General features: G+C 46.1%; 1 protein-coding gene across 1 annotated transcript in view; it reads left to right on the top strand.

Moving 5' to 3' along the window:
- Positions 1-17,015, top strand: part of ABCA4 (ATP-binding cassette, sub-family A (ABC1), member 4) — a 134,789-nt gene that overhangs the window by 92,982 nt on the left and 24,792 nt on the right. The window contains exons 27-36 of the mRNA XM_011940010.1: positions 1,569-1,834; positions 2,478-2,602; positions 3,071-3,169; positions 3,967-4,153; positions 8,889-8,983; positions 10,508-10,540; positions 11,965-12,070; positions 12,201-12,275; positions 12,506-12,675; positions 14,148-14,325. Of these exons, the coding sequence (XP_011795400.1) occupies positions 1,569-1,834; positions 2,478-2,602; positions 3,071-3,169; positions 3,967-4,153; positions 8,889-8,983; positions 10,508-10,540; positions 11,965-12,070; positions 12,201-12,275; positions 12,506-12,675; positions 14,148-14,325 (1,334 nt within the window). The remainder of the gene's footprint in view (positions 1-1,568; positions 1,835-2,477; positions 2,603-3,070; positions 3,170-3,966; positions 4,154-8,888; positions 8,984-10,507; positions 10,541-11,964; positions 12,071-12,200; positions 12,276-12,505; positions 12,676-14,147; positions 14,326-17,015) is intronic.

The raw sequence follows: 17,015 nt of genomic DNA, 5'->3' as shown, positions 1-17,015 counted from the left end.
CCAACGAACAGTCCTCTAGGCTCTCCGTGTCCAGCAATAGTTGTTTGGCAAATGAGCATTAATCAGTGACTATAAACTATAGCTTCAACATAACCGACAATTTGCAATGGTTCCTAGAGCATGCTCCCATGTGTTTTCTCCTTTAATTTTCAAAACAATCCTGTGAAATGTTCCTTTTTTTTTTTTTTTGAGATAGGGTTTCGCTCTGTCACCCAGGCTGGAGTACAGTGGCCGGATCATAGCTCACTGCAGCCTTGACCTCCTGGGCCAAGGGGTCCTCCCACCTCCACCTCCCAAGTAGCTGGGGCTACAGGCCCACGCCACCGTGCCTGGCTAATTCCTTTTTTAATTGTTTGTGGAGACAGGGTCTCCCTATGTTGTACAGGCTGATCTGAAACTCCTGGGCTCAAGCAATCCTCCCAGCTTGGCCTCCCAAAGTGCTGGGACTACAGGCATGAGCCACCATGCCTAACCTCACTTTCATTTTACAGATGAGGAGTCTGAGAAAACTCAGATTTAGGCAGACTGAGTCACTTCCCTGAATTTATGTATCTTGTAAGAATCCATATTCAAACCTCAGTCCCCTAACTCTTAGTTCATTAATTTTTCTACCACTTCTCAGTATTCTCTAAGGATTCGGAAAGAACCACATTGACTCTGATTTTTCATTTGTTTAAGTACACAGGTAATAGGTGAATGTATTTTGTTGTTTAAAACTTCATATAATACACAAAAGGCTAAAGTCTCGCTTCTCACTTCCTCCCCCCTTTCTAGCCAACTCTGCCTCCCCAGGGAGAGCTTCTGCTGACAGTCGGCGGGCATTCTTTCAGAGTTTTACAGTTATGTGTGTGTGTGTACATGTCAGTTTTTCTTTGTGTACGATACATGAATTTTAAACATAAATGTGAGTGTATTACACATATTGACCTGCACTGTAGTTTTTTTGTATGTTTGTTTTGTTTTGTGCTGTGCTGTTTGAGAAGGAGTCTTGCTCTGTTACCCAGGCTGGAGTGCAGTGGTGCAATCTCGGCTCATGTAACCTCTGCCTCCTGGGTTCAAGTGATTCTCCTGCCTCAGCCTCCTGAGTAGCTGGGATTACAGGTGCCCGCCACCACGCCTGGCTAATTTTTGTATTTTTGTAGAGAGGGGGTTTCACTATGTAGGTCAAGTTGGTCTCGAACTCCTGACCTCAAATAATGCACCCGCCTCAGCCTCCCAAAGTGCTGGGATTACAGGTATGAGCCACCATGCCCAGCCAGTTTTGTTTTTTTTATTAACCAAGTTACATATTTTAAACCTCTCCATGTCAATGCTTTTAGAGTTATTTTGTTCTCTTTAATGTTAATAGAGAATTTTAAGGCAATTTCAGGTGAATCTATACAATTTCTCTGTATAAGTAATTTACACTGGAAAGTAGACTTTTATAAAGATGATTAAGCTACCAGCCTGGTATTTCATTGCTGACTTAAATGAAGAGAAAAACCAATGCTGTAAGGCAAAAAAAATGGCATTAGAGATCCAGACCTTATAGGCATCTTCCAAATTATTAATTCAATCTCCCAAAACAGGTGGCGCTCAGCAGAAAAGAGAAAACGTCAACCCCCGACACCCCTGCTTGGGTCCCAGAGAGAAGGCCGGACAGACACCCCGGGACTCCAATGTCTGCTCCCCTGGGGCTCCAGCTGCTCACCCAGAGGGCCAGCCTCCCCCAGAGCCAGAGTGCCCAGGCCCACAGCTCAACACAGGGGCACAGCTGGTCCTCCAGCACGTGCAGGCGCTGCTGGTCAAGCGATTCCAACACACCATCCGCAGTCACAAGGACTTCCTGGCACAGGTACTGTTGTCGGTTGGTGTTTAGCTGAGCTCAGTGGCTCCCCTCCCCACCTTCCCCTCCTCTCCTGGGCGTTCCTGCATGCTGGGTTCTAATTCAGCGAGGAGCACCCTCTTCAGATCCTGCCGGCTTTGTTTCCCACTTTCCAAACCCTTATTTTGATTCTTGGTAACATGAATCTTCTTTGTAAATTGGACCTCCCTTAGCAAAGAAAATAGAATAATAGTGAAAATGTTAATATTGTTTTTATTTTTACGATGAGGGGTAAAGTCACGTTTTCATTCATTGTTGCAGTGACCCTACATATCAAAGTCATTGTCCTCTTTTTTCCTTTAATGTTTTTTTAATTTAGAAAAAGAAGCTCTGTTTCAAAGAACAGCGAGTCATATGACTCGCTCTTTGAACTGCCCTTCGACGTCTGGCTGAACACTGGGCTGCATTCAGATTCTTCAGTGGCCACCAGAACATTCTGTTTTCTTCTGCACATCTTAGCTTTGCACACCCTGCCTATTATGTTCTCCCAGAAGCCCAACCCTCTCCACCAGAGGCTGATTAGGAGGCTGCAGGATAAATGTTTAAAAGAATGCACAAGCACGTGACGTCTCCATGCCACAGTCATGTTTATTCCACGTCTATTCTCCCACAGATCGTGCTCCCAGCCACTTTTGTGTTTTTGGCTCTGATGCTTTCTATCATTATCCCTCCTTTTGGCGAATACCCTGCCTTGACCCTTCACCCCTGGATGTACGGGCAGCAGTACACCTTCTTCAGGTGCGGAGACTTGGAGTCACCATTCTCCTCCGTGGGTTTGGGGCGCCTGGGTCACACATTGCTTGAAAGGGCCCTGACCTTCCCACTTCACTGGGACCTTCACCAATGAGGGAGGGGTCTTGGGGCTGCCTGCAGAAAGGAACTTAATGTATCTGCCACTGCTTGGAAAGGTGATCCCAGTGGACAGGCAGGCAGGACTGCTTGGGAAGGATGAGCGGGGAAAGGAATGCAAAGCTTGGGTGAGCGGGTTGAAGCGCCATCTTTTTGAGGCATAGGTGACATGCCATCAGACCACTGCGAGTGTCTGGGCAGCGTACCACACTCCCAGGAGAGCTAGCGCCATCCCAAGGCAGCATTCAGTGCCTCCAATACATACCTGGCACACAGCAGCTATCCAGTAAAGGCTCTGAGTTGCATGTTGTTGGCACATGTCTGCTCTGTCCCAGTCACATGTCTCACTCTATCTAGCATGGATGAGCCGGGCAGTGAGCAGCTCATGGTACTTGCAGACGTCCTCCTGAATAAGCCAGGCTTTGGCAACCGCTGCCTGAAGGAAGGGTGGCTTCCGTAAGTCCCTACGCGCCCCTGTCCTAACAAGACTAGCTCCCCTGGGAGGACGCGACAGTGGGGTTCAGGATGGCAGGCGCTGGGGAGACCCCACTCAATCCTGCTCCTCTGGTCCCTTCCATATCTCTGACCAGCACCTCCCCGCAACCTCTCCTTCCATACTTTTGTGCGGGGGCGTTCACTGCCTCCTAGGAAGTCCCCGCATCACTGGACAGCTCTATATTTCTCAGCGTAGAAGGTCTATGTTGAGTTGACGGATGATTCCCCATAACTTATTTGAAAGGCTTCTGAGTGGGGAGGGAGGGAAATGGGGTTATGCTATTGTGTAATTGGACCTTGAATGGCATGAGTGACATAGTGGCCAGTACCCCATGATTGTTATGAGTCTGGAGAAGGGAGTTAGCGAGGGCCGTTGACATCCACCAGGAATCCTAGAAGTTCAATATAATTTTAACTTTTCTCACTCAGTCTTTTTCAAAACTGTCAATAAGGACGAAAATAGACTAATTTCAAATTCGTCTTTTGGTTGCTGTGTCTCTCAAGAGCTAGAGCTGCTAGGAGAAAAAAAGGGAGATGAACGGTCCAGAAGCTAGAGATGTTTATTCCCCAGCCCCACACCTAGTCAGTCAACAAAACCCTAGTTTTGATATTGCTTGAACAGAAACCAGCCTCCAAGAGGATAAGAAAGGACCTGGGTCTAAAGAGGAGGAGGAAAGGGTTGGGTACTATTTCTTATGCCTAGGGATTTGTCATCAACTTTGGGGCTGATTGTGGAATATTTTCTTGTCTTCCATGAGGGAGTACCCTTGTGGCAATTCAACACCCTGGAAGACTCCTTCTGTGTCCCCAAACATCACCCAGCTGTTCCAGAAGCAGAAATGGACAGAGGCCAACCCTTCGCCGTCCTGCAGGTGCAGCACCAGGGAGAAGCTCACCATGCTGCCAGAGTGCCCCGAGGGCGCTGGGGGCCTCCCGCCCCCCCAGGTACCTGACCCCCAAACAACAGGGCCCCGGGTCTGCCTGCCACATGGGGACTAGGAGGAGTCCCTGGTATCTCCTGAGTCTCTCGCAAACTAACATTTCAAACTGGCAGTTGAGTAGGGGACTAAACCAAACTCCCTGCACCCTCTGGGAGGGGCTCCCCGCAGGGCACCGTGGCTGCCAACTGGAGGAAGCCACTCACCAAAAGCTTCATTTTCCACCAGATATTTCCCATTCGATCTAGGAGAAAAATGTGTTTAAGCACTAGAAAAATTATACAAGTCATGTGTGCTCATTATATAAAAATGAGAAAACACAGGTAAGTCAGAAGGAAAAAAATCATCACTTGGATATAATCACCAATAATGTTTGGTTTGCAGCCACCCAAACAGATTATATTCAAAATATTGTCTTGAAATCTGATTTACTGCATAACTTACTATGAACATGCATCCATATCAATAAATAGAATCTGCATCATTTTTAATATCTGTATATTATCCCATTGTTCGAATTTCCTTTTTTTTTCTTTTTTTGGAAACAGTCTCGCTCTGTCACCCAGGTTGGAGTCCAGTGGTGCAATCTCGGCTCAGTACAACCTCTGCCTCCCAGGTTCAATTCTTGTGCCTCAGCCCCCCGAGTAGCTGGGATTACAGCCATGCACCATCATGCCTGGCTAATTTTTTTGGTAGTTTTAGTAGAGACAGGGTTTTACCATGTTGGCCAGGCTGGTCTTGAACTCCTGGCTTCAAGTGATCTGCCCGCCTCTGCCTCCCAGAGTGCTGGGATTACAAGCGTGAGCCACTGCACCTGGCCTAAATTTACTTTAAATTAACTGATCTCCCATTATTGGCCACTTAGGTTTTTTAGTTTTCACCATTATAAGCAATGCTATAATGTACATTCAAATGCAAATGTATTTACACACTTATTAACAGTCTTAATTAAGAACCTCTCCATATGCTGTGTCTCTAACATCTGCAGGTATGTACACAAATACATGTACAACCAGCATCCGTCTTTTGCAGGGACATTAGTGATCTTGGCTCTGAGCAGCACCCTGTCCTGGGAGTTCTAAAGTCCAGAACAGATTACAGTGAGCATCTCCTGGAGGATTTAGAGACATTGAAGAAGGCTGTGTCCCTGGTTGATAATGGGCTTCCCAGTTGACTTGCCAGGGCTGGGCCTTAGACGGCCCTGTCCAATGATTTGTCAATGAATAAACAGTTCCCAAAGAGGCTGTGAGTATGGCGGGACAGCACAGGTACGGGACATGGAGAGCCCCGGGTGGGCTACTTGACCTCTCTGAACCTTAATTTTATCACCTGTGAATTGGGAATAACTGCTTATTTCATAATATTATTATAAGGATTTAATGGAATCATGTGGGCAAGGAATTATTTAGAATTAGATTCAACTCAAGTGATGACAACCCCAAACTAACAGTGGATAAAACAAGGCACAACTTGTTTCTCACTCATCTAAAAGTCTACCTGGGTGGTGCATGATTTTCCGTTCTGTTTCTCCTCCACACTAAACGGCCTCAGCCCCATCAGCCAATGTGGCAGGAGCTGTCTTCCAGGTAGCGGAATGGAAGAGGGATGAAGCAAAACAGAGGGCAGAGTGCGCACATGTGCTATGTGTAGGGAAGGTTTCCTAAAGCTCCCACACAGCACTTCCACTTACAGACCCAAGGAAAAAGCCTGCGGCTAAGGCAGCAGGGAGGAGCAAATAATGGGAGCAACTCGATTTTGCCACCGGACCTATCACAATCTGGCTTATAAGTGGTGTTATACCAAGAACACCCGATCCCTGTTCTTTTTATATTCTAAAGCCTGTATCTTTATATTTCTTAAGCAATATATTCTCTCTTTGAATCACAGCTCATTCGCTGCATCATAGGGATTCCAAAAGAAGGATCTGAGGAGCTTGTCTCAGTCCTCTGTGCCCCAAGAGGAAGCTTTGCTTGTTTGCTTTGCTGTCAGTGCTGAGGGCCCCTGTGGCTGCCTCCACTCAAAACCCTCCAGCCTCAGGACGTCAAGGCTGTGATATTGTACCCGGAGCTCTTGGCCAGGGCGAGGGAGGGGAGGCCAAGCCTACCTACATGGTGTTTCATTTCCTAAACGAATCCTTACTTCCACGCTGTCTGTCCAGCTTAGAAACTTATTTTCAGTAGTGTTGGTCCCTGGTCCCTGGACAAAATGTAACAGCCAAAGTTCTGGAAAAAGGCAAGTCAAAGTTCCTGCTGCAATTTTCTTTCACTTTTGCATTCCCTCACTATTATACATGCCTTCCTTTGGAGCAAAACTGAATGCCATGCATATGCACAGGAGCAGCACATGCTCTCTCTCTCTCTTTCTCTCTCTCTCTCTCTGTCACTCTTTCTTTCTCTGTCTCTCTCACTCTCTCTCTCTTACTCTTTCTCTCTCAGTCTCTCTCACTCTATCTCTCATTCTCTCTCAATCTTTCTCTCTCTCTTTCTCACACACACACTCACAAACCCACACTCTTATTCACATCTGCTTACCCTAGCCACTCAAACACAGTCCTTATTCAGCCTGGAAGAAGTCCAGAGGGTGTGAGCCTGATTCAGAGGCCATCAGTTGTTCTCATCTGGGAAGTGGGGTAATGTGGTTGTCTCTGGGGACCCTCCCTGCTCTAACATTCTTTGAATGTGGTGGGTCCTGAGGTGGAAGCACTCTGTCCCTGACTTCTAGAATATGTGGAAATAGGGTTACACAAATATTTTATTGGGTAGAATTTTTATGAAACAATTTATCGTAAGCTATCCCAGCCAGCAGCAATTGTTCCAACCTGGATTCCACCAGGGGAGCTTGGCAGGTCTTCTAAGTGCCATTTTTAACTTGAGAAGCAGGTGACTGAGTGAAAAGAGCAGCAAGGAGACAGAGGCAGATTCAGTTCCTAGGCCCTGGGCCACCCACCTGCAAATTTGAAGCCCAGTCAGTGCAAGTCAGCTAACTGTTCTGAACCTCAGTTTCTCTGTCTGTAAATTAAGTTAAAAATTCTTCTCTCAAAGCGTGTCAGGATGAAGTGAGATCATGTATATAGGGCATTTAACATAGTGGCCAACACACAGGGAGCATTCGGTATGCCAGCTCTCCTTCTGGCAGGAGAGAAAGAAACAAGGTGAAAAGAGTGAATTAAAGAAGAGGCAAGTTGGCCAGGCGCGGTGGCTCAAGCCTATAATCCCAGCACTTTGGGAGGCCGAGATGGGCAGATCACGAGGTCAGGAGATCGAGACCATCCTGGCTAACACGGTGAAACTCAGGCTCTACCAAAAAATACAGAAAACTAGCCGGGCGAGGTGGTGGGCGTCTGTAGTCCCAGCTACTCGGGAGGCTGAGGCAGGAGAATGGCGTAAACCCGGGAGGCGGAGCTTGCAGTGAGCCGAAATCATGCCACTGCACTGCACTCCAGCCTGGGCAACAGAGCGAGACTCCGTCTAAAACAAAAAAACAAAAAAAACAAAAAAACCAAAAAAAAAAAAGAAGAGGCAAGTCGAATGGGAAAACAGGGGAGGAGACAGAAAGTGTATAAAAAGGAAAGAATGGTGCGCAATAACGGCCATGTAATGCCACCAAAATCCCCTCAACTACTTCTGGGCAGCACCCTTGACAGAGTGAATGCTTTTACCCAGGGTCATGACTGACCTGTGAAGTTGGCTAATAAGAGAAACAAAGTGCAATGTGTTCCCAGATTTGCAGTAATATTGCCACCTGGTGGACAAACCCATGTACTTTGAATTTTCCAAAATCTTTCGATGTACTAGCTTCCAGTCCTAGATGTATTTTGAAAGTGATTTGTAAATTGTAAGGCACTATTCAAATTCTTTCATTAATGTCACAAATCGACTGTGTCAACTGTATGCCACGCACTATTCTGGGTGCTGGGGACACAACAGCTCACAAATCAGGCAAAGTCCCTGCTCTCACCAAAATGATATCGTACGGGGGATGACAGATACAAATACATAAACAGATCCATCAGGAGGAAATTCTCAGATGGAGATGAGAGCTATAAAGATAACACAACAGTCTGTGACAATATAGAGTGACTGGAAACAGGAGCATTTCTCCGAGGAATAGAATTTGGACTGAGAGCAAGCCATGAGAGGGTCAGGTAGAGTTCCCAGGCAGAGTGAAGAGCCAAGCACAAAGCTGCGCCAGGAGAGAGAGGTGCTCACTGAGAGACAGGGAGGGGAGTGTGGCAGGTGAGCTCAGAGAGGGGCAGGGCCACACACATCGGCCACATGGGACTTGGTAGTGAGTCGAGATTTGATCCCCGGGTTTATTGGAGTGGATAAGTAAGCAAGGTGACTGAGGTGCTCGAGTTTATATATTTATAGCTCAAGCTGGCTGCTGGGTGGAAAACGGAAGTTGGCAGACAAAGGACAGAATCAGGCAGACCAGTGTGAAAGTTTCGCTAGTGGTCTAGGTGGTGGCTTGGGTAGGGTGGCAGTATTGGAGCTGGAGAAACGCAGATGGATTGGAGATTTATTTTGGAGTGATGCCATCCTATCTTGTCAATGGATTGGAGAAAAAAAGAGGCATCAAAGATGAGTTACACATCGTTGACGTGAGAACTAGGGAGATGCCAGTACTTTATTTAGTATTTTCACAGCAGCTGAATCCATAAACAATTTTTGGAGGAGAACAAGCAAACTGCTTGTAAGTCCTCAGGTTCCAAGGTAATTAATGTGGGTGTCTCATTACCTCAGAGAACACAGCGCAGCACGGAAATTCTACAAGACCTGACGGACAGGAATGTCTCCGACTTCTTGGTAAAAACGTATCCTGCCCTTATAAGAAGCAGGTAAGAAGAAATCCTTTTATGCTTTTTATCCTGGCTCCCTGTAGAAGATATTGACTAGGGACAGAAGATAATTTTCTCTCACAATTTATCTATGATCAGGGCAGTGGATTTTTTTCTTTTTTATCTAATTCGAGCACCTCATTCAACATAAAAAAGCAATTGAGGTACATACAAGTAAAATGTAACTGAAGATTAATTCTTTTTGTTTGTTTGTTTGTTTTTATGTTTAGGGCAAGCAATCTTAAATTTTAACCCACGTATTATTAAAAGTTGCATCAGAAGACCGTAGAAGTTATTCAAAAATGTAGCCACATATTTTAACTAGTTAAAAGAGAGAGTAAAAATTTGGAGGGAGGTGGAGGAGTATAGGGGAAAAGGTAGAGGAAAAAGAGAAAAAAGTAACAGGCAAAAAAGAGAAAGGAAAAAGATAGAGTGGAAAACAGGCAACGGGATAGTATCTGAATCCAGCACAGGCCAGGGCGAGCCAGGTCAGCTGCAGCTGTCATATTCTAACTGTGAATTATCTGTTATCACTGCCCTTTGAGATGCCAATGAACTTGTCAACAAGTATCTAGCTCTCTGGGCTCTCCAGCTGTCCTTATCAGCCCCACCCAGAATGGAACAGCTTTGGGAGCCCATATCAGAACAAGCAGCTTGACAGGGGCACGCCATGCCAGGAGAGAGGATCCTAAGGAAGTGTGGTCCAGTCCGCACAGACTCTGGAACTTTAAGATAAAACCTCCTGTCTAACTTTAGTAGGACTTTCTGTTGCTTCACCTGCCAGAGCCCTGAACGAGGGATAAATTGACTTAATTAGAACACACTGCAGATGGTGAAAGCACTTAGCAAAATAAAGAACGCCATCCAAGCCCCAAAATAAAAGCAGAGTAAAGAGAATGCAATAAACAGTAACCATCCCAAACTTAGTTCTCAGCAGCAAATCTGCAGTATGAAATTTTGGGTTTTGTGCGTGTGTACTGAAAGGTTGATGACAATGACAGTTCATGGGATTGAGCTCTGGGGTCCAGAGTTGGTATCTGTTCATTTCCCATTTTGTCATTTTACGCTTGATTGACTGAATGTCAGTGCCTTCACTTTGGGCTGTGGAGTGAGTCAGAACTCCCCCCAGCTGTGCAGATGGTTGTTAGAGTCTCATTTGCGCAGGGTGGAAGACAGGAGGCTGCAGCCTTCATTCCACACTGACATGGTCGTTGCCATGTGTTCTGGGTCCAGATCAGGCATACTGACCTGACGTATGACCTGACCACAGGACCACTCAGAAAGTCCAGCATGTGTGATATGGTTTGGAGAGCCAGTGGTGGAAATCACAGGTCCTTTCTCTGCATGTGTATTCAGGCAATGTCCCAGGGCTGGACGGCTTCCACATTGCTTGGATATCAGAAAATGCAAAAATGCCCCCTGAAGACTGAGACTTCAGTCTTCAAAATGAATGTTTGGGAAGGAAAAGTTAACAGCACTGCTGTACTTGTGGTATTCATTATATTATTTTATTTTGGCTTTCAGCTTAAAGAGCAAATTCTGGGTCAATGAACAGAGGTAAGAAACTACTTTTTTCGGAATTAAAATCTCAGCTTGATTCATTGTTGAAATAATTGCACACTTTTAAAAGGCACACCTCACAGCCATGTTGAGGGGCTGTTCAGTATGTGTTCAGGAAGTCACAAGACACGTCCTGAAGAATATGTGTCTAAGGACATCCCAGACTCAGAAGACACTCAGTGGTGTCTCTTCTTGGAGGATATAAGTGGGGGTGGCATTCCCTGATGAGGCGTTTCAGAGCATTCTCACCCCAGAAAAGCTTCTAAAACCTCCAAGTATGTAACAGTTTATAATACTCCAACAAGACAGCCTTGTAGCCTAAACCCAGGACACTCCTTGGCCCATTCCTTTTAAGCTTCAGGGAGTGTGGGCCAGCCCCAGACCCACCCCATTCCTGAGGCATCCTGGAGGCTGAAATGGTTCCAGAGGTTTGGGGCCTCGTCAAGGGGGACTCTAGGAGCCTGCTGCCTCCCAGCCTCCCTCAGGAACTGCACCTCCAGAACAGGTGCGGGGCTGACGTGGATGTGCTTTCCTGGGCAGACTCGAGACTGTACACATGAAATCTGGCTTTCAGGATTGCTCTCCAGACGGACCTGTGGGGCCTCAGCTGAGACAGAAAGTAGGAGTGAGGCAGTGATTCAAGGCCCTGAGAAAGAGCTCCTCCTCTGCTTTGTGTGACCGGCTAATTCATTCTGTTCTGTTGAGTTTAGCTTTTGCCCTGCGTTTGAAGGGTTTCAGGCCAGGGAGTGATGCACTCCGATTGGTGTTTCTGCACAGTCACTTCAGACTTGCAGGGCAGTACAGGAGATGGAGCCCAGGGCCAGTGAAGAAGCAGAGCACAAGTCCAGGCAGGAGAGGCTAAGGGCCTCCCTGAACAGGGGTGAGGCACAGAAGCCCCGAGAGATAGGAATGACAGGATGAAGACGGGTCCTGTGCTGCTAGAAGTAGCTGCAAAGCGCAGAGGTGGCACAGAAAAGGAGTGCTTGGCTGGGGTAGGGGGAGATGACATGTGAAAGAGGACCTGGAGTTGGCTGAATGCTCCCAAAAGAGAAAGGTGCCGAGGGGAGCTAGCAGCCCTGCAAAGGCAGAGACACACAGGCAGTCTGGGCCACGAGGAACTCTGGAAGTGACTCGATACGTCCAGAATAGGCCACTCCAGGGAAGGGCTGAGGAAGGATGAAGTTGGAGAGGGGCACAGACAAGATGTAGAATGGCCTCAGAGGCCAGGATGAGGGTCTGGACTCCTTCCTGGAGGCAGCAACAGTGGGAAAAGAGTTAAAAGTTGGTTTGTAAAATGGAGCCATGTTGCTTGCTGGTTCAGGCAATTCCCCTCCACGTTTCCCTACAAAACCCAAGAGAGCTACTACTAGTAGGCATGAAGTTCGTGGCGCTGGTGTGAGGATTTCTCGTTCCCTCGCCAGGTATGGAGGAATTTCCATCGGAGGCAAGCTCCCAGTCGTGCCTGTCACCAGGGAAGCGCTCGTTGGGTTTTTAAGCGACCTTGGCCGGATCATGAATGTGAGCGGGGTATGTAAACAGACTGGAGATTTGAGTAGGATTTTTGACTTGCTTAATTACCATGAACCACAAACTCTCAGGAGCGATAACAGGAAAAAAAACAAAAACCCTCTTGTTTGTTTGTTTACATGGTTTTTAGGGCCCTATCACTAGAGAGGCCTCTAAAGAAATACCTGATTTCCTTCAACATCTAGAAACTGAAGACAACATTAAGGTACTTGACCTGTGTGTAATCTGCTCTGGAGCTGAAAATTCACCTGAGCTGGTTATTTTATTTGTACTTTCCCACCTTCATTGAATTCCATCCCTCCTCCTGCTGAAATCTAGCAAGGAATGTCTTCCAGCTACCAAACCCTTCCAGCTTCTCAAATTTCCTTTCCTTCACTGATTTCTTCTTTAACTAGCTGTTAGTGAAATGTCTCAGATGTCCTCTCCACCCTCTAGGTGTGGTTTAATAACAAAGGCTGGCATGCCCTGGTCAGCTTTCTCAACGTGGCCCACAACGCCATCTTACGGGCCAGCCTGCCCAAGGACAGGAACCCCGAGGAGTATGGAATCACCGTCATTAGCCAACCCCTGAACCTGACCAAGGAGCAGCTCTCAGAGATTACAGTGTAAGCCACCACGGCCCCATCCTCACCAATTTCTTGTCACCTTCTCTACTCTTTCAACATCCCAAGAGAATTCTCACCACTGTGAAGTGCTGGTTTGGATGGTAATGCTGTTTAGTCAGGCACATATGAACATATGACTTTCAAATAAGTGCCTCACGCCTCACGCACCAGACCTCTTGGTCATTCTTTCTCCCCCACATTTGTGTGGAAAGTAAGTTTACATTTGGTTCCATTCCCTTTTGGCTCTTGATAGCAAGTTTCTGCTGGAGCTTATACAATTATTATCTTTGCTATGTGCAAAGCAGCTGCCAGGAACTGGCAAAGTTCAGTAAACCTTTCAGCTCCTTCAGAGTAATTATCTTAGATTCCAGGAATTTCCTCAGAAGAGCATACTTAGGAGATGTCGACAGAGCTTTGCTACTCTCACGCTGAGGCTCTTCTTGCAGTTTCAGCCAGTGGAGACAGCGATCCTGTGCGTTGTGTACTATGTTCACTCTGTTTGAGGCCTACATGGAGGAGGGGTTGGTAGGAGCGCCTTTGTTGGTGCAAACTTCTGCAAGATTGTGGGGTCCTGATTTTACTATCCTAGCACATGCTGAGTGCCAGTGAACATGCCCAGGGTCATCCACTAAAACTTGGGCCTTGGCTCCTTGGTGTCTTCCTCTGGACACCCTAGGGCCCTAGACTGTCCTCTGTTAATTCTCACTCAGCCACACTTTCGTGTGTCCCCTTCCAGTCATTTGTTCTAAGCTTACTATGTGTATGGATGATATGATCTGTAGTTTTATCAGGGCGGCGGCTACCACATAGGATACCTTTGTGGAAATTAGTAAAAGTGCTCTTTTCTGTAGGTGGACACTGTCCCACGCCAGGGGTTATGGCTTGTACATAAAGTTCAGGCTGGTTTTAGCCCCAACTTATCCCTTAGCCAGATGCCTTCTATTTAGTTGCGGAAAGGATAAATAGAACTAAGCCCCTGTACAACTCACCTGCCCTCTTTTCACTTAAATTTACATTATGAGCATTTCCTTGCGTTATGATGTACTTCTTGAAAATGTGATTTAACAAGATGATTATTAACAAAAGATAAATCTCACAGACCATATGTCTGTCAACATAGAAAATTCAAGAGACTCTATAGACAGATTATTAGAGCTAATAAGAGCATTGCAGTACATAAGATTAATATAAACATATATTTCTATACACTATAAAAATAATTAGAGAATATAATAAAAAGAAAGGTTGTCTAGAAATATTCACATGAAACAGAAAGGCAACCCACAAATACCCATTTAACCTTGGTCCATATGGACAGTTTAGAGGAGTGACAGCTTCAGGGTAGAGAAGGAGAACCTGGAGGCCACCCCTGGGTGGGCATAAGGCCTTCCCAAAGCCTGACTTTGTATCTTCTCCTCCTTCTGCTCCTTCCTCTTCATCGTCTTCTCCCTGTGTCTCTGGACCTGCTGCAGGCTGACCACTTCAGTGGATGCTGTGGTTGCCATCTGCGTGATTTTCTCCATGTCCTTCGTCCCAGCCAGCTTTGTCCTTTATTTGATCCAGGAGCGGGTGAACAAATCCAAGCACCTCCAGTTTATCAGTGGAGTGAGCCCCACCACCTACTGGGTGACCAACTTCCTCTGGGACATTGTAAGTGTCAGTTTATAGTGCCTGCCTCCCCTCCGTGGGCCCAAGGTGGAGCTTGTGTGTGCTCTGAAGGACCAGACCGAGTGGGGAGGGGTTCTCACGGTGCCAGGGCTGCTGAAAAGCACTGGGCCAAGGGCCTTGTGTATCTGCTGTCCCTTGACATCTTCTTAGAAAGGCGTGGAACTAGGAGCCCAAAGCTAGGAAAGGCTGTAGGGTGCAGCTTAACAACTGGTGGATGGGGGCTCTCTGTGTCCTGCACCAAGGGGCCTCTGGCCCGTCAAATAATCGCTGCACTGCAGGCATGAGCCTGGCCTTCCTGGAATCAGTCTGGCTCTGAGAAAGTAATACGAAGGGGTCTTTCACCCCAAATCCCCTTCTCAAATCCTGCCCCACCTTCAAAAGGGTAATGGTAAAACTTCCCCTGTGGTAGGGTTACCAAGTAAATACAGGATACCCAGTAAAATTTATTTTCAGATGATGAATAATTTGTAGTATAAGCATACCCTACTTCAAATATTGCACAGGACATATTTACACTGAAAACAAAACAAAACAAAGCAAAACAAAAAAAATGGTTGTTTATCTGAAACTCAAATTTCACTAGGCATCCTAGATTTTAATTTGCCAAATCTGGCAACCCCAGCCAGTGGTCAAAGTAATCAGACCTTCGCTATATCAGGTTAACCACCACTACAATGAAAAATGAAGAAACAGTATTTATCAAATCAATAGCACACTGTCGCCTTTCTTACAACCAAGGTTGGTGGGGGTAGCGAGGGGTCAGGATAGGGTACCTTATTACAGGTTGCAGGGTCAAAGGAATTGGTAGTAAAGACCTAGTTATAATGTAGCAGGGATCATTATGACATCAACCCCAGTCTATGCTAGGTGTCTTGAGTAGTGAAATCCTAACATTTTAAGACCAACATGAGCCTCCTCCACTTCATGTGATGATAAGATATACCAACTGATGGAGACCAATACCAATGACCTTCTCCTCCATGGCTTTTAAAAATGATGGTGAATATTAGAATTCCTGAAGATACGATTTCTGTCTTACTCAGCTTAGTAAGCAGCTATCACTTAACAATACAAAACCAGAAATTATCAGTAGCAACTAAATTATTTCCTATCTCTTCTGCCTACACAAGGAAACACTCATAAATGCATGGGGAGGAGGTCAGAACCTGAAAGCCTCTGTTTGGATAAGAGCATCAATTGCAGGTGCCACACTGGCCCTGTGTTTCTAATATAAAAGGAGCTAGGCCCACCAGCACTGACAAGGTGCTTTAAAAAGTGCTGGGGCTTTTAATTTTACTTTTTTTTTTAAAGATGAGAAATAGAATTTACACACTTGGGGCTGGCCCACGTGTGTGTTGTGTGTGCGTGCACGTGCGCTTACAGGGATCTCTGAGCCTTTGGAGAGAGATGTAGCTAGGATAGGGTGGACATCTGAGGTGCGGGGTGATACTAGCTGGCAGGGCAATGAAGGGGTAGAAGATGGCAGGTACCATGTTAGCAGGCTTTCTGGTGCTCCAGAATTTTAAAGCTGGCCTGGAATCTGACCTCTGTGATCTATCATTTTGGAACTTAGTACCGCCGTTAGCCAGTGGCAAAAAAGTTGAATGAAGGAACAAACAATTATTGCTTATGTCATTCACTTAGCACATACATGATGTTTTAAATTCTTGTATGTGTCATCTATTTTTCTTTACCTTAAAATTTTGAAACAGTTACAGACTTATGGAAAAGTCGCAAGTACAGTTCAAACCTTTTTTTCTGAGTCATTTGAAAGTAACTTCTCAAGAAGATGCCCCTTCTCATTTGTTTCTCTCTTCCTGTCTCTCTCTCTCACACCCCTCAGCACCTCCGACGTGTACTTCCTAGAAATGAGGACACACCCCATACAACCACAACACAAACTGTCAACATGAGGAAACCAGCTCTGATGCGTCACCACCACCTAATCCTCACATCCCACTCCTTTTTCGCCCATTGCCCCAGTGATGTCTTTCAGAGAAAAGGATCTAGCTCAGAATCATGCGTGGCATTTGTGCTGTTTCTTTAGTCTTGTTCAGCCTGGAAGAGTTCCACAGTCTTTCATTAACACGCATGGTCTTGACACTGTTGAGGATTGCGGGCTGGTTATTTTGCAGAATGTCCCTTGGTCTGAGCTTGTCTGAGGTTTCCCCTTGCCTGGGTTGAGGGTGTGCTTCTTGGCAGCAGTATCACCGAGCAGATGCTATGTTCTCACTGCATCCTATCAGGTAGCTTCTGATTTCCATTTGTTCTGTTACTGATGATGTGCAGTTCGCTCACTTAAGAAGGTGTCTGCTGAGCTTCTTCACTGTAAAACTACTCTTTTCCCCTCTATAATAAATACAAATTTCCGGCAGAGGCACTTCAAAGATATATAAATATCCTATTCATTATACAACTTTCCATTTATTCATCCATTTATTTATCTCTGTATGCAGTCATGGTTCCTGTGTTAATCAATGAACTATGATCTGAGACTATCATTATTTATTTTGATATTCACATTATCCCCAGTGTGGTCACTGGGGGCCCCTTGAAGCTGGCTTCTGTATTGTCTTGACTCAGGTCCTCATTCCCCTAGAGCTCCTCCGTGCTCAATGGCACAGCAAGATATTCCAGGCTCATCCTTCCATTATCCCCACCCCTACCCTCTC

The sequence above is a fragment of the Colobus angolensis genome, unplaced genomic scaffold (genome assembly GCF_000951035.1).
Source record: "Colobus angolensis palliatus isolate OR3802 unplaced genomic scaffold, Cang.pa_1.0 Scaffold186, whole genome shotgun sequence".
Lineage (NCBI taxonomy): Eukaryota > Metazoa > Chordata > Mammalia > Primates > Cercopithecidae > Colobus > Colobus angolensis.
This window is presented reverse-complemented; position numbering and strand designations above follow the sequence as displayed.